The sequence below is a fragment of the Tupaia chinensis genome, unplaced genomic scaffold, assembly GCF_000334495.1.
Source record: "Tupaia chinensis unplaced genomic scaffold, TupChi_1.0 Scaffold140095_1, whole genome shotgun sequence".
Lineage (NCBI taxonomy): Eukaryota > Metazoa > Chordata > Mammalia > Scandentia > Tupaiidae > Tupaia > Tupaia belangeri.
In genome coordinates this window covers 485,327-507,836 of record NW_006199974.1, presented here as the reverse complement: position 1 = coordinate 507,836, position 22,510 = coordinate 485,327, and the positions used below count along the sequence as shown (strand labels likewise).

The window sequence follows — 22,510 nt, the reverse complement described above, 5'->3', positions numbered from 1 at the left end:
ACGCAAACTGCGGCTGACTACGTGGGAGTCCAGCGACATAGCCATTACGCTAACTGCTGGTTCCCTGGACATGTATTGCCTACACACTATAATTTTGCAGGGAAAGGTATAGCCTTAAAAAAAGTTTTTTTGGCAACTATTTAGGTTTTATAATGAAATGTATTTATAATGGTCTAGGGAAGTATATGACAGAAAACAAAGCAACACACAGAAAACATGAAATAATATATTTTTTTAAAAGCATGAGCCTATACAGAAAGGTAGTTTATAACATCGTGATTAAGAATTTTTGGAGCAATCCTTTTATTTATTTTTTGTTTGGCCAAAGTGGATGTGTGCTCACCAGAGTCACAAAGAGAAAGAGAATGAGAAATCACCCCTCAATAGGGTGTGGTCATATTGCAATCCCTTCTCTATTTCTCCATCCTGTCAGGATTCTAAGCATGCATGCACACATGTCAGGCATGATTTTCAAGCAGTTCGAGTCAGATTTGAACTGTTATCATTTGTGTTGGGATCTGGCTACCTTGACCACTAGGTTACAAGACTGGACCTGAAGCATTCTTAATCCCAGCCTTACTATTTCCTATATAAGTGGGCCAGTCATAAGCCTTTTTATGCCTCAGTTTCCACATCTTTAATATAAAGATGATAATAATAGTTAACCTAAAGGATTATGTCAAGAATGAAATGAGTTCAGGGACAGACCTGTAGCTCAGTGGTTAATAGAGCTGGATTCTACATGCAAATCCTGACAAGATGGAGAAATGGAAGAAAAATGGATTGCAGGGTAACCATACTCCATTAGGGAGTGCTGTCTCTCTCTCTCTTTCTCTCTTTGGTGAGCTCACTTACCTTCTGATAATATTAATTTGTTAATTAATTGTAAAAAGAATTAAATGAGGTCCTATGTATAAAGTGCTTAGAACAATGCCTGGCCCATATAATTGTGACATAAGAGTTAGCTGTTATTATCATTAATAGTAGTATTTAATCCATGTATCAAAGAATGAGTTCAATGAAGTAATTAAAATTTTCAAGATTTAGTAAAAATTAAATTTTGAATTATTTAATTTGTTGGGGCTTTGTGAGTAATATAGCAAGACTACTCTGTAGTAGTAGATATGGATAGGTGAGTACAAATGAGCCAGGCCAAAAGAGAAAGCCAGTCCAGGTTTAATAATGATGACCTGAGCCAACCAGTAGCATCGTCGTTAAGGTGACTGGATCCCACATGGCTCACTGAATGAGTCTAATCCTGGACCCAGCTGCTTGAGAAAAACTCTGGGTTCATGTGTTTACATGCCCAAAATGAGGAAAGGAAGGAGAAATATAGAAGGGATTTCCATGTGAACATTCTCCATGGAGGGGTGATATCTCATTCTCTCTCTCTCTCTCTCTCTCTCTCCTCTCTTTTGGTGTTTTTCTAGTGAGTACATGTGCACTCTCACAACATTAAAAAAAAAAAGAAAAGAAAAAAAAACCCATGATGTCCTGGTCAAAGTTTTCTTTTTCTTTCTTTTTTTTTTTAACAGAGGTTTTTGCCTTAGGGTGTCTACACTCTCCAGAGAAAGAGACAGAGACAGTGAGAAGGAAACTGAGAAATCACCCCCCAGGGAAGATGGCCACACCTCAACACCTTCTCCTCCATTCTCCTCCCAGGATCTTCAGCATGCACACATCAAGCCACTGGGTCCAGGACTCAAACTGCAGTCATGTGGGAATCCAGCAATGTAACCACTGCGCCATCTGCTGGTCCCCTGATAAGAGGGTTTTTTTTTGTTTGTTTGTTTGTTTGTCTGTTTTTCACATAGCTTTATCATGAAATCAGCAATACCAAGCAAACTAGCAATACAAAGAATAGTACAAATAACATAACAACACAAACAATATAAAGAATACAAAGAATAAAGGTTTTTAAATGTGTATGCATAGTATTTTAGAGTATTATTACTGGGGAAAAAACCTGAAAAAATGTTAAACAAGGATTCCATTTTAATAGTTTAGGAAGAGAAAAAGAGATCCTAGATTAGAGAAGTATTATAAAATATGGTAAGTAACAAGAGACATTTCATCATGCTTTTTTTTGTGGGCTTTCTTTTGGTCACATAGAGTATGATTTTTTTTTAATGCTTTATTGTAATGTTTTCTGGCAGTGCTTATAATATGTTCATATTTTATTATATTCACTATTCTTAGGAATTTATAACTCAACTGTTATAATTTGCCTAGGGCTGAAACTAGAGCTACAAATGTTTGGCTTAGATATAATTCTTCAAGCATAACTCTTTAATCATTTTAAAAGGCAAGAGTTAATATTAGTTTGACTGTTAATACTTGTTTGATATATTAAGCATTGTGTTTTATATTTCATAGAAAAAAATGAACGAAAACATTGAAATATCAATTTTGCAAAGCATTATATAATGGCAATTTCAAAAGTTATACTTTGAAAAGTTATAGCTCTCACTTTAGATCATGGGTTAGGATAAGAGTATCATTCTTCCTTGTATCAAATTAATATCATCTCTCTGATAACAAGTTAAAAGTTGTCTATTGGCTTCGTGACACAGTGGTTAAGTTGCATATATTGGGAACTAGATCCCATATGGCTGACAGGTTCAAGTCCTGGCCCCAGTGGCTTGAAAAACTCCAGGCATGTGTGTGTGCCTGCCCGAAATCCTGATGAGAAGAAGAAATGTAAGAAAGGAATTGTGGTGGTACCATGTTCCACTGGGAGGGTTCTTTTTCTATCTCTAGTGAGCACATATACCCTCCGGCAATAATTAAAAAAAAAAAATAGTTTTAAGAACAGGAATACAAAATAAAAAGTTCTATCTTGACTCACAGCTTTATAGCTTCTTCCTTTCTCCCCCTAAATTTTCAAAAAATAGTTTTATCTTTCTGGAAACCACTGAAATATTTGCTAAACTACATTGGTCCCCCAGAAATTTACTTTCCTATTGTTCAATCATAATTATCTTTTACTTAATAGTAGTGGCCTTTGTATTGATTCCTTTTTTTGTAGTTTTCTTTCTAGTCTTTTCCTTGAGAAGGACTTTCCTTCCCCTCTCTCTATTTCTCTCTTTCCCTCTGCTTCTTATTGATGCTCAGCAATAAAGTTAGGCAGACTGAGTGTTCCTAGAGTGTATGTAAGGAAGAATTGGTGCCTGGGCCCATGCCAGTACATGGCAAAGCACTGCTATCCTAATGAGAAAATTTCCAAATCCAAATTTTATCAACAATAACCACATTCAACCCTTTCTTCTTTATTTCTCATATTGGTCTTGTACATCTCTGTTTATTCAAGCCCATTTTCTTATCCTATTCTATTTGCCCAGCAAATTTTAGGTTTCCCCTTCTCCTTTCATACAAAATCTTTTTTTTTTTTCAGCCCTGTGGGAATCCAGAGCTTTTTTTTTTTTTTTGGAGAGGTTTTCGCTATAGGGTGCGTGCGCTCGCCAGACAGACAGAGAGAGAGACATAGAGACAGAAAGCGAGAAATCACCCCCCAGGGGGGATGGTCACGCTGCAATCCCTTCTCCTCCACTCTCCTCTCGGAATCTTGGGCACGCACGCACACGCACCCAGCGTGAGTTTTAAGCCACCGGGTCCGGGACACGAACCGCAGTCGACTATGTGGGAATCCAGCAACATAGCCATTATGCTAACTGCTGGTTCCCTCATACAGAATCTTAAGCTTACTGTTTCTTTGCATATAAAGGTGACTCTTGCTTCTCTTGTCCTCCATCACCTTTAAACTTGATCATTGATATGGAAACATCACAGATCAATGCTGGTTTCATGAAAACTCTGAACCGTTATCATTCTGGTACCTTATCATTGTTATCAAATGCCAATTTTAATACATTCTTTATACTTATTTATTAATTTCCATACTGCATTTAGATAGAGAAGATCATTTAGCCACTCATAGGGAATCCTACAAAATTATGGTTGCCAGCGCCAGCAAATGGCTTAGTGGTTAAGGCCCTGGACTCTATCATCGCCAACCACAGTTCAAGTTCTAGACCAGATGTCTTGAAAATAGTATCAGGCACATATGCATACATGCCCAAAATCCAGAGAGGAAAAGAGTAGAAGGGATTGTGACATGAGGGTTATTTCTCACTTTCCCTCTATCTGTCTCTCTCTAATGACTTCATATAGCCTATGGCAAAAGCCTTCAAAAGAAAAAATTACAGGGACCAGCAGTTGGTGTAATGGCTATGTCGCTGAACTCCCATGTAGTTGCCCATGGTTCGAGTCCTGGACCTGGCAGCTTAAACTCATGCTGGGTGCATGTGTATACGCACGTGCCCAAGATCCCTAGGGGAGAATGAAGGAGAAGGGATTATGGTGTGGCCATCCCACCCTAGGGGGTAATTTCTTGCTTTCTGTCTTTCTATCTCTCTGGCAAGTGCACATGCCCTATAGCCAAAAAAAAAAAAAAAAAAAACAAAAAACCTCTAAAAAAAAAAAAAAAAAACCAAAAAACTCTCAATTAAAAAAAAAGAAAAAATTACAATTACCAATCTCATCAGAATACTCAACAATTATTCAGTCCATTTTTTGTTTTACTCCATAATTCTTTCAATGAATAACATAGATAAAAATTTAATATCAATATAATACAAAACAATACAGTATCTTTACCACCATGCTACCTGTTGGACCCAATAATGTGTGGTTTTTTTACAGAGAGGCTAGTACAAACAAAATGTCTACTAAGTTTGGGTTCTTTACAAGAATGCTTAGCCAAATCTTTTCATCATAAAACTGAAATTTTATTTTCTCGTAACAGTTTTTGAATGGCATTATCTGAGGAATTTAACTACTCCAAAATATGCAAATAGAAAAACTAAATTTATTAGTGATTTTGGCTATTACATTTAGCAATATGATAATAGGTTTAAGTAGTCGAGCTGACAGGGAGATATGAAGATTTCATTGCTTATACAGAAGTATTGAGGTTTTAGTATCCTGAAGAAATATAACTTTTGATGGACATAACAGCTTTCTACTAGTTAGATTACAATTTTTTGTTTTCTGTTTCATCTTATTCCCAGTAATATTTATTAAGTAAATTGGAGGCAAATACTAGTTTTCAAAGGAGAAAGTGCATTTTATTGCGAAAGATTTTGAAAGAGGAAAAATCCAATGTATGAGGACTTAGCACTTTAAAATTGCACCCATTATTTCCTGGGGACCAGCACATGGCATAATGATTATGTCACTAGACTCCCACATAGTTGACCATGATTTGAGTCCCAGACCTGTTGGCTTAGAACTCATATCAGGCAAGAGTGTGTCCAGAATCCTGAGAGAACAGAGGAGAAAGGATTTGGAGCACGGCCATCCCCCTGGGAAGTGATTTTTCTCTTTCTGACTCTCTGTCTCTTGGATGAGTGTACGCCTTCTATAGCAGAAGTCTCTCTAAAATAAAGAAAAAGAAAAGAAATAGTCTATCCTTAAAAAAAATAATACGTCACGGGACTTATTAGTGTAATGGCTATGTCACTGAACTCCCATGTAGCCGACTGCAGTTCGAGTCCCGGACCCGGTGGCTTAAACTCACGCTGGGCGCGTGAGTGTACATGCCCAAGATCCTGAAAGGAGAATGGAAGAGAAGGGATTGCGATGTGACCATCCTCCCTGGGGGGTGATTTTTCCCTTTCTATCTCTCTCTGCGCCCTATAGCCAAAAAAAAACACAAAAAAACAAAACAAACAAACAAACAAAAACCCACAAAACTTTATAAGTCTGTACTTAATTCTGATTTTTTATAAACAGCAAATTTTGTGATGCTATAGGTTTTTGTAGTAAAATGTCTTAATTAGGTATTTTCCTTTTAAAATTAAATTTCTGAGGGGCTGGCAGGTGGCGTAGTGGTTGAGAATGCTGGACTCCCACTGACTATGGTTCATGTCTTGTACTGGTGGCTTGCTTTCTCACTTTCCCTCTCTCTGTCTCTCTGTTGCTCTCTGGTCGTATTTAAGTAAATAAATAAAGTTAAATAAAATAATTCTTTTAAAAATTAAATCTCTGAAGAAAATAAAGACCTAGTACTACTCCTTTGAAGTTCTATTTAGGATCCATGAAAAATCTTTGGCTATTTCATTAATTTAAAATAATAGATTAGTACATCTAATAATTAAAGATAAGGAAGACTATTAGTGTTGTAGCTTCCATAAAAGTGAATACACAAATTTCAAGTACTTTGGATTTATCTAAGCTAAAATCACATTTTCCAAGCCTTTTCTTAGAATTTTATATATATTTGTTATAGTTTAATACCTGAATTTCTCATTCCCTTTTATTCCATCAGTTACCAAAATGCCTTATAAGCACTATATTAACTCCAAAAAGTTTGTAAGCCTCTTATGTCACTTTTTTTTCTAAAGAGAGAATTTTACTATTGGGTGTGTGTACTCACTGGAGAGTCAGAGACAGAGAAAGTAAGAAGTCACCCCCTTGGGGGCATGACAATGCCAGGATCCCTTCTCTTCCATTCTCCTACTGGGATTTTGGGCACACATGTGCCTGGCGTGAGTTCCCAGCCTCTGGATCTGGGACTTGAACCGCAGTTGCCCATGTGGGAGTCCGGTGCCTTAAACACTATGCTGCACCCATGCCATTTTTTTTTTTTCATTGCCATAAGGTCATATGCTCACCAGAGAGAGAGAAAAAAAAAAAAAAAACAAAAAAAGAGGAGGATAAAGCAACCTTACCATATCACCATGGACAGTCCCTTTTCCATTCCTCCCCTCTATACACATGTACTCAGGCACGCACACTGGCTCGAGTCACTGGGGCTGAGATTTGAACTGCAGTTGAACAAGTGGGATCCAGTTCCCTTCATCACTATGCTATGGGACCAGCCTGACAAGTTTTCTTTGAAAGCAATGAATAGTTTCCTCAAGATGTAATAAATTTTAAAATTTGGAAAGTTTAGATTAATTTCTGAATTGGTAGACTTCAAAGTAATTTTAACTTTGGTCAGATAATCCTAATCTCTAAAAAAGCTTTGCACTCATTATTTCCTGAGGATACACTGAGATATATTGTAGAGCAAGGGTAAGAACCCAGGGTAATGCGACTTCAAAGCCAGTGTTTCCTCGCCATGGTGTACTATGTTATTCCTGGTGTTATTTATCATGTCTGTTTCCCTTCTCTCTTTTTCTCTTTCTTTCTTCCTCTCTCTTTTTCTCTTTCTTTCTTCCTCTCTCTTTTTTCCTTTTTCACTTTCCATTCCAAGGACTATGTGAAAAAGATAATAGATACAATCATAGAATTGAAATTTTAATTTTATTCCTTTTACCATTGAGTGAACTGAATTTTCTGAACACTTATATTTGAAGTACACAAAACAAACTTTGATGTAGAGGAATTCTAAAGTAGATTGCTCTTTGAAGTGAGTGAAACTCCTAATTTATATGTTAATATGTATTTTTACACTTTATTGTCTTAAAACTGTATCCCTTTAGGGCTGCCTGATAAAGAGTATTAATTGCCAATTTTTCTTTTAATATGCAAAGTAATAGAAGCATTAACTTCTAAAGTCATAATGGTTAAGTATACTAGGCTGTATAGTTTACTGTTCATTAAAAGTAAGATAATTATGGGCATAAGACACATTTTTGACTATATGCATTTTGAGAGGAATTTTTTTTTTTTTTGAAAGGGCACGTGCGCTCGCTGGAAAGACAGAGAGAGACAGAAAGCGAGGAATCACCCTCTGGGGAGATGGCCACACCACAATCCCTTCTCCTCCATTCTCCTCTTGGGATCTTGGGCACCCACGCACACGCGCCCCGCATGAGTTTAACCCACTGGGTCCAGGACTCGAACCGCAGTCAACTACATAGGAGTCCAGCAACACAGCCATTACGCTAACTGCTGGTCTCGAGAGGAATTTAAAACTAAAAACTCAGTATTTATATTTTTCCTTCAATATACTTGAAGTATTTTTCTTTATTTTTAAGTTTTTGACATAGAGTGCGTGCACTCCTTGGAGACAGACAGTGAGAGACAGTGAGAGGGAAAGTGAGAAATCACTCTCCAGTGTGTTGGCCACTCTATAATCCCTTCTCCTTCGTTCTCCTCTCTGGAATTTGCACACACATGCATATGCACCCAGTGTGATTTTCAAGCCATTGGGTCTAGGACTCTTAACTGTGGAATTAGCCGTGTGGTATCCAATGCCTTAACTAACATGCCACCTGCCGGCTCTTATGTGTTACTTTATTTTTGTGTTCTATTTCAGTAAAATCATACAAATAGCAGAATGTTGTATCTCTCAGCACTAGTTTTAGAATGGGTTCCCCTAAAACAAACAAACAAAAGTATGGAGGGGCCAGTAGGCAGTGTGGTGGTTGAAGTGTTAGACTTCCACATGGTTGACCGTAGGTTGAGTCCTGGAATGTGTAGCTTGAAAATCACACTGGATGCTTGGACCAACAGTTGGTGTAATGGTTATGTTGTTGGACTCCCATATAGTTGACCATGGTTGAGTCCCAGACCCAGTGGCTTAAACTCACACTGTGTGTGTGTGTGTGTGCCTCAAGATACCTAGAGGAGAATGGAGGAGAAGGGATTGTGACGTGGCCATCCCCCCAGGGGATGATTTCTAGCTTTCTGTCTCTTTGTCTCTGTCTTTCTGGTGAGTGCACGTGCCCTATACCAAAAACCTCTTTAAAAAAAAATCACACTGGATGTTTGTGCATGTGTGCCCAAAATCCCAGGAGGAGAATGGGAAAAAGGGGATTGTGACAGGGCCAACCCCACTGGGGGAGGAGGGTGATTTCTCACTTTCTCACTCTCTCTCTCTCTCTGGCAAGGGCATGTGCTCTATGAAAAACCTTAGAAAAACAAAAGCATGTCAGCTGTAAAGCTTATGAAAAATATATTTAGTAATTACTCAATATATGTATGGCATAATAAATGCAAATAATAACCCAATAATTAGAGATGGGAAAGTTTTAGGTAGTAGCATTTTGCTATACGGCTCGTGCACTTGCCAGAGAGATAGAAAGCGAGAAATCACCCCCTCTGGAGATGGCCATGCCAGAGTCCCTTCTCCATTGTCTATCGTGACCTTGGGCACACATGCACACATCCCTGGTGTGAGTTTTAAGCTGCCAGATCTGGGACTTGAACTGTAGTCAACTACATGAGAGTCCAGTGACATAGCCATTATGCCGTCTGCTGGTCCCCAGAAAAATACTTTTATTTAGGAAGCAGAGTAACTCAGCCTTTCAAAGAAATACTTTGTATGCTTGAGTAACAAGAATGTCACAAAATAATCTTTAAGATTTGTGTGTTTTGAATGCAAATTAGATAGTAAATTTCAGAACTATATTTCCTTCATTTCTTCCTTCACTCATACTTTCCTTCTTTTCTACTTTTCTTTCTTCCTTCCAGAGACAAGGTTTTACTTTGTTACCTAGGTTGACCATCATTTCACAATCCTCTTGCCTTAAGCTCCTGAGTAGCTGAGTAGCAGGGACTATAGGCATGTGCCACAGTTCTCAGCTAGGTTGCCTTTCTTAACAAAGTGTTTGATTCTACCTAGTGTTATTAATAAGCAATATGTTTATGGAAATAATAAAGTATTGTGAATGGTTAAGAAAGTTTTAATTTACCTTTCAAATAATAAAAATGTCTTTAAAATTTCATTTTAAGCACAGTAATTAGATATATAGCACAAAATATTATAATCACCACATTGTTATCTTACTGAGTTAAAATATGTAAAACAATTTTAATTATTTAAACATGTGTTGGGACCAGCAGTTACTGTAATGGCTATGTCGCTGGACTTCCACGCAGTCAACCACAGTTCGAGTCCTGGACCCGGTGGCTTAAACTCATGCTGGGCGTGTATGTGTGCGTGCCCAAGATCCCAAAAGGAGAATGGAGGAGAAGGGATTGCGGCTTGGCCATCCCCCCCTGGGGGGTGATTTCTCGCTTTCTGTCTCTCTGTCTCTCTCTGTCTGTCTGGAGAGCTCATGCGCCCTATAGCAAAAACCTCTCAAAAAAAATGTATTTAAAATAGACCCTTAACATTTAGGAGAATTGTGCTCAGATACAGATTTTTGGCTGCAGTTTTAGCATCTAATGTTTTCCTATAATTTTGATATTTAGTATAGTATAACTAAAAATTCTAAAATAAATCACTATTTAAATATATATATCAAATAAGTACATGGTCTCTATTGCATTTACTTTCAACTATTTAAAAAGACTCAACACCAACTACTGAATGTTCTAAGCCTCATAAATTTTTGCGTATTTACCTTCGTATAAGAAATTGAAAGAGAAAATTTTGAAGACAGAGGAATAAATAGCTTACAGTTACTTTCCCTCTCTCCTGAAATCTCATTGAAATGTTAGGTAGACATAGAAAGACAGCCCTGAAAAAATATGATATGCCATTGGGGTATTTCTGGAAGATTAATTTTATAGGAAGTCTTTGGTTTGAACTCTATTTCTGAACTAGACCAATTGGCCAAACCAAAATGGAGTCACTAATGTTAAAGTTCCATATTCCAAACCTAAACTAAGTTGTTTATCGTATCTTTCTAGAAGTCAGGAGAGAGAGAAAAAAGAAAAAGAGAGGTAATAGCCAAATTTCCACACAGGTCAGTTTCCATCAGCACAATAATGAAGTTTCCACTGCTTTACTTGTTATAGTGGAAATCACTTTAAATGACCTATCCAAATTTTTGTTCTTTGTTTTTGCTTTCTTCAGTCCATGTTTTGCTATAAAACAGAATTCTCTGTTCACTCTTCTCATCAGAATCCTCATTCTACTTTCTGAAATGAAAAGTTACCCAATTCTAGAATTACAGGTATAGATAGCAATTAAGGTTTTAAAGCTAAATTTGTCGTGATTTTGTCTTTTGACAATGGAAAGCAGAGAGACTTAGTCCAATGTGGAAATCACACTCTATAACATGCAAAAGAAGATGTTGCTCTAGTAGTAAGAGCCATTCTCTGGAGTAATACCAAACTCAAAGACAAAAATCGAAGAGTGAAATATGTTGTAGGGTAGTCATCAGGTAGGGCAAGAGCTAGATAAATGTTTATCAGTATTATGTAAAACATTTCGCAATATTTTCTGAACATAGTTGAAGACCTATTTGGTTAGGGCACATAGCATGGGTGTTGACCATAGTGTGAAAAGCAAAACAGCCTAATTTATTTCCATACCTCTAGACAAGCCTGGGAGGAGATTAAGAGGCAGATCCACCCCCAAAATGAAAGAAGCTAAATCATTTTACTCCAGTTATAATATACTTCTCATCACTCATGCAAACCATAAGTTGTGGGTTTGCTTCTGTTCACCAATTCTAAAGAGAAGCTTGCATACCATTGACTTACACCATTGTCTGAATCAACCTCCCTTCTCTGAATCAAAAGGAAGAAGCCTTTTTGGTAAAATGATCCTCATAATGGTAGGAAAAACCCTTGCTAGATACCAGTATTATGAGCTTAGTCTTTTGTTGATGAATAAGAATGGACAACCTAACTGAAGGAGCTCCAAATCTTAGAGGACCTTCTCATAATGCTTACTGGTCCCAAAGAATGTATCTGGAGGTCCAGCAGGAGAGGACATGTGTTTGTTACTTATATAAGCAGGACAGGATGCTCTGCTGACTGCTGGGTAGCGAGCAGTCTGTGCCATCATTGAGTTCAGACTGAGGTTATATATGGTAAGATAAAAGAGTACATATATACTTATAAGATCATCACAGACTCCCTGTCTCCAAAATACGGATCTGCTTTCTACATATGTTGTTTAAAGATTCCAGTAAAACAGGTTATCTATTAGCAGAATCATCAGAGCCTATACATCATTTAGTGCCTCTGACCTTGGAATGTTGTCATGGGACAGGAGTGCTTTCCTCAGGAACAGCACTGGCCAATTCCGTGAGGTAAAGGAAGGGTTACAAGATGTTTATGCTGCCCAGCTGTATCAATCGGCAGTTCTCCTGAAGTTGGGGTGAAAGAGAAGGGAGGGGGGAGTTGATCTTAATGTATGAAGCCTACCTATACTTCACCCCAACATTAACTCTTTCCCCCCAAAATTTGCCTTTTTTTTTTTTTTTTTTTTTTTTGCTCTGTGTAATTATTTTTATTTTTAATGTCCACAGTTTGTAAGACAAGGACCAGAGCTTTCTCCCTGACACAAACATTTTATAAGTTCTCAGTTGGTGAGACCAGTAGGGATACTTCTTGTCCAGTGCAGTTTCTAGGAACACGTCACTCAGGTCATCAATGGTCATCTGATCAAAAAGAATTATGTTCTTCATCTTCTCCAACTGATTCTGATACTCTTCAATCTGGCCTTTGAGAGTGACACAAACTCAGCACAAGTTTTCACATCTTCCTTTTCCTCAGTGTCCACTTAGACAGCATAGTAATCCTTTGGTACAGGAACCTTCAGGGCGTTAAACTTCTCAGAGTCTTCCCCAAGCCTGTCTTGGACATGTTGGCCTGTCATAAGCCCAGTTGATAGCCAGCTACTGCTCAGGTAGTGCAGCTGCCTTGGAGATGAGTGTTGTGTTCCAGGTTTTCAGAGAGTTAGCAATGGCCTTTTGGTTTTTCAGTATCATTTCCCCAAATGCTACCCAGTCAATAGTTTCTTTTTTTTTGTTTGTTTGTTTGTTTGTTTTTTGAACATTGGTTTTTGCTATAGGGTGCGTATACTCACTGGAAAGACAGAGAGATAGAAAGCAAGAAATCACCCCCAGGGGGAATGGCCATGTTGCAGTCCCTTTCTCTCCATTCTCTTGGGATCTTGGGCACATACTGCCCAGTGTGAGTTTAAGCTGCCACATCCAGGACTCCCACCACCGTTGACTAGATGGGAGTCCAGCGACATAACCTTTATGCCCTCTGCTGGTACCTCCAGTCAGTAGTTTTTAGAGCAAGTTTTTGCCCACCTTTCAGTCCTTCACCGACCCCAGCTGTGCATAGTCCACAGCAAGTAATGGAAGTCCCGACATTGACTCTTTAATTAGTGTCACAATCTTCATGATTCATTAGACTTCCACCAGTTCTCTAGAGTGGGCGTGTGAGTCAAACATTGCATCCATATTCCTCTAATACAGTAGAGGGCACTTATTCCAAATAACAACAGGGAAATTACAGCAATAAGACCAATAAGGACTATTTTTTTCCTCCAAAAATAGCTAAGGAGGGACCAGCAGTTGGCGTAATGGTTGTGTCGCTGGACTCCCACATAGTCGACCACGGTTCAAGTCCCAGACCCAGTGGCTTAAACTCACGCCAGGAGGGTGTGTGTGTGTGCCCAAGATCCCGAGAGGAGAATGGAGGAGAAGGGATTGTGGTGTGGCCATCGCCCCGGGGGTGTGTGTGTGTGTGATTTATCACTTTCTGTCTCTCTGTCTTTCTGGTGAGTGCATGCGTCCTATAGCAAAAACCTCTCCAAAAAAAAAAAAAAAAAAAGAGCCAAGGAACCTAGTGATGGTTAGGAAACATAGCATGAGTGTTGACCTGAGTGTGAAAAGCAAAACAACCTGGTTTACTTCCAGACCTCTATGAAAGCCTGGGAGGGGTTAAGAAGCAGAAAAGGCATCCTAGCGATTGGCAAGATATATTTTCCATGGCATCCCAGATGTAGCTGATAGCAGGAACTCAGAGCACACCCACCATGTGGATCTCCTATACCGGCCTAATGCAGGAACATGTTCCCTACCCTTAGGCTTAAGCATAAGACAAATATTTTAATGGCATAAGCAAAGATAAATCTCTCCTTTCAGGCAGAGAACATTTTATCTTGAGACAATAAAGTAACCTTGGGCAGGCCTCCCCTGCCTAGTATACCATGCCCAATCAGGGCTAGGTGCACTCTGGTCCATTGCATGCAAAGTGAGAGGAGGGGTCCTAAACTACCACATAGTGATTGTCAGTGAGCCCTTAGCAATAGAATCTGAACTAGGGTTGTGACTTTTCATAGTATTCATCCATTTACCTATAACTTGGGGGCATATGTCAAGGTTGTGGGTTAGTCCTCTCCCTCACAGAGCTAAGCACAACAAAGGGCTTCAACTGAAACTCCCAGGGCCAGTTATGCCCTAATTGTATGTCCTGAGGGGCTGGCAGCAACAGGTGATTCCTCCCCACCTCTTAGCTTCATTGTAGTGTGTTTTCTTGGGTACAGTCTGCATCCTTATGAGAGTGGCCCAAGGTTGGGTGAACATGTCAAGTGGTGCAGGGCAGCCAGCCTGTGAATTCTCATTCAGAACACACATAGCTTCATGCAGGTATGAGTGTTGATCTGTCTTTAGAGCTGCCTTCAGCATTCCATTGTAGATTCTATGAAGCCAGCTCCTGTTGGACTGTAAGGGACATGAAATGCCAGGCTATATGCATCTGTTCAGACCATTGTACCTGATATCTGATGAAATTTATTCTTTGATCACTTTCCTTGACCTCTGGCATTCCACTGGCAGTTAACAGCTGAAGCAGTCTCAGTATTGTAGTGTGCCCACCAACCTGGGAACATTTGTAGAATGTCCTTGGTAGAGTCCACACAAGTCAAATGAAAAAGAGCCCAGGGGAGGGTTCAAATATAGGCTGTCTGCTATGCTACTGGGTTAGGGATTCCCTGCCACTTTTGTTTTGTCCCTGTTCCATCGGTAACATGTGGGGTGGATATTCTGAACATACCTGCCTTCATTGCAGGCAGCTACAGTGTTTGGCTATTTAAAGGGGATTCCTCAAGCTTGCATCATTTCTCATAACGTTTTATGCCTGGCATATTTCTTTTTCTGGTGAAGCCATCCTGCAACATCTTCAGCAGGGACATCTTCCAGCCATCAAATGCTTGTTAGATCATAGGCCTCATCGTTGCTGGGACTTTAAACGAGGGAGTGACCAGCCAGACACACGAAAAATAGTGATAGTCTTTAGTCTTTTTTTTTTTTTTCCATAGGATGTGTGTACTCACCAGAGACAGAGAGGGAAAATGAGGAAAATCCCCCTGGGGAAATGACACCACAGGCCCTTCTCCTCCAGTCTCCTCTCAGGATTTTGGGCATGTACACACATGCACCTGGCATGATTTTCAAACTACTGGGTCTGGGACTCTTAACCATAGTCGACCATGTGAAAGTCCAACACCTTAACCACTATACCACCTGCTTGCCCTAATAGTAATAGTCTTAGTTTTACTAATCTCATAAATGCCTTGTCATATATCTTACCCACACAAATGTTTGTTCTTGTCCCATCACTGTTGGTGCCATTGTGACATCCATGATGTAAGTCCTTTGACGATTGCCTAGGTGTGTATACTGATAGCTAAGGGCTTGTTCTCTGTAGCAATCAGGCTCTGTGCAGCTCTTAGCTCTGCTCATTGGCTATTCTGCCCCTCGCCATTTTCCATCCAAAAGGTGTCTGTGGACAACCTGGTCGCCACGAGAGAAGTTGTCCCCAGCAGAAACCATCCATGTACCAACCATCATCTGGCACAGGAGGCATTCCTCCCTTGATGAGAGAAGGATGAAAGGAAGAGCCTCTATTGGAGGGGCTTCACAAATTTCACAGGTCCGGTAAACTGTTGTAGCTCATGGCTTAAAGGACTGGCAGATAACTAACTGAATTGTTGCAGGTATGCCTGCCACTTGGTGAGGGCCATTGTTTGAGCAGCTAAGCTCCTTGGCTTATGGGACAGGTCATGTATCCATCTGTGGTGGGGAAGACTATTCTCACTGTAATTGAAGCTTGTCCTGTCATGGTCTCAGTAACTATCAAAACTTGGTAAAGGGCATTCACCTTTTGTTCAGTACGACTTTAGCAGGCCTACGTTCCCTTTCCAGTTTGTGACCAGAACAAATGGGGAATCAAGCTTTCCCCTGATGCTGCAAGAGCTCCCGGCATATCCCTTCTGAATAACATTAACATCCAATTTGCAGTAAAGTGATTGATTTAAAATGTCAGATACCTACACAGCACCCACGGCACTTTCAGCTGTGCAAAATGCTTATTGGCACTTTCCCATCTAACTCCACTGGACTCCCTTGATTAGCTTATACAGAGGATGCAACAGCTGGGCCATGTGGGGCATGCATACCTTCCAATAACCTAACAAACCCCAAATTTCCTGCAGCTGTGTGGCCAGCAGATGGCATAATGGCTACATCGCTGAACTCCCATGTAGTCGACTATGGTTCGAGTCCTGGACCCGGTTGCTTAAACTCATGCCAGGCGTGTGCCTGTGTGCCCAAGATCCTGAGAGGAGAATGGAGAAAGGATTGCAGTGTGGCCATCCCCCCTGAGGGGGATGATTTCTTGCTTTCTGTCTTTCTGTCTCTCTCTGTCTTTCTGGCAAGTGCATGATGCGCCCTATTGCAATAAATAAATAAATAAATAAAAAGAATAGTGAAGTGGGAAAAGGATTGGATGTTATCAGTAGCAGCTGACAGCATCACCTTTGTCTTACATGAACCAACAACCCCCATGAATTTGACAGATAAATTAGGTCCTTGCACTTTGTTCTGGTTTATAGCCTCTCCTGCTTGTGAATACTCCAGGTGCAGTTTGTGCCAGGTCTAGAAGAGAGCCAGAGGTGAGCATGGTATCATTAATAAAATGAAACAAAGACACGTATTTGGCTCATTCCGTTTTTCTGAATCTCAGGCTACCTAACCATGGTAGAGGACCTGCATGTAGAAGTATCCTTTTAGGAGAGTGGTGAGGCCCATTGGCTTCCTTACCAGGAGAATGAAATTGGTTTTAATCTGTGTGGATATCAGCACTAAAAAAGACATTAACTGAATCAACAACAAGATGCTAAGTACCCAGTTGTGATCCCAACCTGTCGAGGATGTCAGTGATGTTAGGAAAAGCTAGTTGCAGAGGAGGTATCATCTTACTCAGCTCTCTGTAATCTACTGTCATTTTTTATGTACCATCCAGTTCTGTCACTGGCCAAATGGGAATTGTAAGGGCTGTGAGCAGGACAAATAATATTAAGTTTAGCTAATTTTCATATTGTTTCTCCAATATCCTTATGTCCTTCTGATAGTTGGTAGTATCTAACTGTCACCACCAACTGTGAGTGGGAAGAACTAAAGGCAGAAGTTTTTCATGCCATCATATAACAGCCTTCACAATTTGTACCCTAAAGCAGAACTCTTCAACACTAATTTGCAAATGTAACCCTTGTAATATGTCCATAACCGGTATATGCTCGTTTATTAGAGATATGTTGACCTTGTATGTGCATGGAAGAGGTTTCCCAATGCTCAATACAACAATTACTCTTCTTACTTTGATTGCGTTTCCTCCATAATCATCGATTGCAGTTAAGAGTTCTTTAAATTTATGAGGGTTATCATCAATGAGTATACGTTTGTACACATTTGGCCTCTGTATCGACTAAGGCAAGAACTCTCTGTACTCTTTGAACATTCTCTGATGTTCAGTGCATTTCAAGCTCCAGGTGTGGCCTCTGATCCATGGAGAAGGCTCATACATTCTCTAGGACTTGGCCTCTCCCCTATGTTAACAACCAGGTCCAGTAAGTTAGGTCTGGTCCTCAGCTGGGCTATGCTAAGGATAGCATATTCATCACCTCCCCAGTAGGTGGAGCCATCATGCAACACATTACTAAGGTACAAGGTAGGGGGCATTGTTGGTATCGCTTGGAGTCCAGTCTTGGACTAGTATTTCAGGTTTTTTTCTCAGGCAATAGTTGTAACCACTTTTCTTTAGGGAGTTGTCTCCCCAGTCTTACTAAAACCACATTTGATTGTTTGTCCATTCATGAGGCTACTCTTGTCTTTATTAGATCTACCCACAGTTTGCAAGTAGCCTTAAGTGATTCTATATCTTACTTCCCTTTTGTTTTGTTTTGCTTTTTAGTTGTATCTCTTACTACTCAAATTCTCTTCTTCTTCTCATGATTTCCATCTCTCCTAGGTCAGAAATTACTTGGGCAGCACAGTGAATGTGTTCACCCACCATGGGGGTGAGGACTGAAATAAGAGTGCTGTAATAGGAGAAAGGGGCCAATTGTAATACCCCGTCCTTTATACTGGCGGTAAAGTCCATGTTGTCTGGCCCGTAAGAGGATCGGTATAAATGTCATTACACATACCCAGTTCCTGGATAAACCCCTGTAATTTTCCCGTAGTATTTCACCTAGGGAAGGTAGAGGGAAGACTTCCTCATTTAGGCCCCACTAAGCGGCATGCCTCCATGATCCAAGTTAACTGGGAGGCATTAGCATTGTCTACTACAAAGCCATGTATGTGTCATTGCAGTACAAGGTGGCCAGTAATAGATGACATTTTCTACATTTTTTCCACAAGAGAAGGATTCCATCTGCACTTGTTTTCTACATATGCAGAAGCCACTCTGTCATATTTTTATGACCCTTCTGTCTAGATTTGGCTGCTAGCTTGACCAGTGCACCAATATATATGACTCAGTCGTGGTATGTAGTAGTCATTGGAGTGCTGGCAAATTCTCAAGATCAACTGCCTCAAGCCACGACTGCGTGGTTTTTAACTTCTGCATTGTTGTGGTGGGATGAATCCTTCCATCATTGTCCTCTATTACTTCACTAAAACCCTCTTCCTCTGAGAATCTGAATTTTCAGTGGGGTCCGACTTTTGGGGATTCTAGCCTGCCTGCACCACTGTGACGTAGATTTGTGCCAGTGGCAGTTTCTTTCCTGTCATCTTTGCAAAGTGCTAGGTTAATTGTTCCGTTGTTTGCATTAGGTGACAATTCAGCAAGTCCCTAGTTTCTGCCTGAATAATATGAACATCTTGCTCCATCTGAAGCTCTTTCCTCAGGTGGTGTGCTTCTGTGTGAGCAGCTAATTCCTGCTTGGTTGTTAAGCACGGAGCACAAGGGACTGGCTAGTCTACTGAAGCAGTAGCAGTTTTATTTCCTTTATGAAGATTCCCTTTCTTATCAACTGCTCTTATAAGCTTTAGCTGTTCTATAGGCATTTTTAGGGCATCCTTGTACTCATGTGGTGGCTCCCAATGTTCTAAAAGACTGGCTACCTCATACCATGCAGAGGTGGGAGCCCACTTTGTTATTTCCCCTGCAACATCCCACTTTCTTCAGCTTACCTTGTGTTCACAGCTACAGGACATCCTTAGGCTCCTGCCAACTGTGCTAATTGAACTGGAGGAGACCCAGATCTGAATGGGCTTGTTTGTAATGTTTACTACTCCCAAAGAACACACCTAGAAGTCTAACAAGAGAATACATGAGTTTATTACTTACATAAGTAGAATAGGTTGCTCTGTTGATGGCTGGGCAGAGAATAGTATATGCCATTGTTGAGCACAGACTGAGGTTATAAATGTTAAGATCAAAGAATACATGCATCAGCTATAAAGTCAGCTCAGACTTCCTGTCTCTAAAACAGGAGTCTGATTTCTACCTACATTGTTTAAAAATTACAATCAATGGACAGATTATTGATCCACCTGAGTTTGAACAGTAATTTAGTGCCTCTGAACTTGTAATGCTGACGGAGAGGTGTATACAGCTCTGGATCAGCCCCAGCCACAAACCAATTCCATCAGGTAAGGGAACAGTCAAGAGATGTTTGAGGCCCAGCAGGACCAGCAGCCAGGTATCAGAGAGAGGACAAAGAGGGTTGGGGAGGAGTGCTCAGTGTATGGAGCCTGCCCACAACAGCCAAGGATCATTTTGACTTTGAGACAAATGAATAGCATGAAAGAGAAGAACCAAGGCTAATCAAACGGTGGAAAGGCTAGCTGTCTACCAAAGATGAACGATCTCTGTTCAGAATATAGAGTTTTCTAGAATCAACTACCCTGCCAGTGACAGCATTTCTCATTCACCTTTGCATCCAGCTAGGGTTATGTGACTAGCTCTCACAAGTGAAATATGAGGAGATATGTCAAACCTCTCTTCTTAGCCAAAGTAATTAAGATGGTAGTTTTTCTTTCCCACATAAACCTTCTCCTCTCCCCCATCTCTTTATTTTTTTCATCTAATAAATGTCACCTCCTCAAAGAGACCTTCCCTAATAGTTCTAAATAAAATTGCTCACATCCTGCCCCAACACTAAGTCTAGCCCATTTCCCTGTGTGTCTTCATAGCACTGCTCACCTTCTTATCTTTTATATATCTGTTTATATTTTCCTCACCAGAATAAAAGCTTTATGAGGGCAGTTTAACTTGCTACAGCTGTATCCCAATCTCCTATAGCAGTGCCCATTTCCTATCAAACATCCAATAAAAATATACTGAATGAATGAAAGAACGAAGCCTTGATAGAGGGAAAATACATGTGCGTCAAGTAGAATAAGCATATCTTTCAGTTTTCATCAGTTGTCAATACGAGCTTGTCAATGGGAGCTAGAACTCAAGGAAAATTTTTGTCTTCACATCTAAATAAGCCCAAGAGATGAGCTTTACAAAGTCTGTACTGCAATTTCCAGGTCACTATTGACAAGAATAGAGGGAAGGTGCTGAGTATTTGCTGCACCCTCCCTTGTTCACAGTGTCTATGAGCTCTATGATTTCTTTTGCAAAGCTCTTGGTTACAGTGAGAAGCAGCAGGATGCTTATGTACTCTCTGAGGGCTGCTGTTTTGTTCAGCTTTCAAACCATAGAGGATATGAAAATTAGGTCACACCTCTTGATTTTTAAATAACAAAATACTCTACCTAGCTTAATAATACCTTAGATCTCCTACTGCTGTATTTCTTTATGCATATAAATGGGAATTACTATTTTGGTTTAGTATAATGAGATGGACTTCTTTTCTTTTTGGGGGAGAACTGATATATTTTATTATTTTTTTTCTTATTCCTCAGAATGGATTGGGGAGATGAATATTCCCATAATTCTGTCGACCTACATTGTTTGTTAAACTCATTTCCTGGAGACTTGGAGTTTAAGCAGATTTTTAATGACATCGATGAAAAGCTCCAACAAAATGCCACAAGGTAAATAGTGATAATTATTTAAAACAAGTACTTTTCACATTTCATCTACATGAAATTTACCCAGTCTGGTTTTAATGTTTCCTGCTCTTAGATAATTTTAAGTTTTAATTATCATTAACTTTTCTAAAAAAAGAATTGATTAGACACCCAGCTCCTTAGAATTTAACACAATTGTCTTTATCTAGTTAGTACTTTTAATAAGACTAGAATATATAAGGTTTTTTTTAATTTTGAAATGATAAAAAACTATTGAATTAATATTAATGGTTTATTTTATTTACTTTGCCAGTATTGATATCTTGAATTTTCATTAGTATGCTTAAAGTTAAGCATTCTTATTTGAAGGAGTAAGTATTAGGCCCAGCAGGTGGCCTGGTGGTTAGGGTGCTGGAGTCCCACATGACTGACAGTGGTTTGAGTCCTGGACCTGGTGGCTTGATTTCTCACTTTCCTTCTCTCTCCATCTCTCCCTGATGACTATAGCAAGGTAAAAATTAAATAAATAAATAAATAAATAAATAAATAAATTTTGAAAAAAAAGATGTATTACAAATTTGAAATTAAGGTATTAAAATGGTAATACAAAGACATGCTAAAATCAGAATACATTTGTATTAGGAAAAAATTATAGGAAGTCATTGTTTTGGACTGAACTCCTATACTAAGACCCAGCAGACTAGATCAAACTAAGATGGAGTCACTGATGCTAAAGTTCCATGTCATCAAACCAAAACTAAGTTATTATTTGACCTTCCAGTATACCAGGAGAGAGGGATTAACAGCCTATTTTCCCAGACAGGCCCATTTCAAGTGGCAAGGCAATAAAATTTCCTTTGCTTTTAGTCCTTACAATAAAAGTAATCTGAAGTAACCTGATGTTAACCAGTCAGTTATTTTTCTATTGTATGTATCCTTCTCTCTGCCTTACAAGGAACGTCATTTTGAAATGACCAATCTACCTTTTGCTCTTTGTTTCTGTTTTCTTTAGCTCTTATGTGACTATAAAACTGACCTTTTTTGCTCAGCCAATTGAAATTTTCAGTCTAGTTTATAGAATGAAGGGATTCCGTATTCAGGAATCACAAATGAAGCCAATTAAGTTCTTTAAATTGTTGTAATTTTGCCTTTTTTTCATTTGTCATTCATTTTAAGTCTCCCTCTCACTTACATGGTATAACAGAATATGGAACCCCCCCCCCCAAAGAGATTTGCTATGCCACCTTAGATAGCTAAGCAGATATGACCCATTAACATATATTTAACAGGATAAACAATCACTAGTCTTCTAGTGTGAGAAGAATTAGTAGTTTTCTTTATAAGAAGGCTTGGCAACACATCTTCCCCACACATAGTTCATCCTAACTTTACCATGATAATTGGGAGACTACTGGTGATAGCTAATTGGCCTTATCCTGAGGAGAAATAAACTTCTCATCTTTTTGACAGGAGATAGTTTGCAAATTGGAGCAAGGTGCCTACTAAACTTAGATTCTTACTCTCCCTCAAGAACCTGGAGATAGGGGAGCTATCTC

The 22,510-nt window shown here is 39.4% G+C and overlaps 1 protein-coding gene across 1 annotated transcript in view; it reads left to right on the top strand.

Moving 5' to 3' along the window:
- The window catches only part of KIAA0825 (KIAA0825 ortholog), a 494,795-nt gene that overhangs the window by 55,287 nt on the left and 416,998 nt on the right, over positions 1-22,510 (top strand). Inside the window, exon 3 of the mRNA XM_014593286.2 lies at positions 20,847-20,978. Coding sequence (XP_014448772.1) covers positions 20,848-20,978 — 131 coding nt within the window. The 5' untranslated portion in view covers position 20,847. The remainder of the gene's footprint in view (positions 1-20,846; positions 20,979-22,510) is intronic.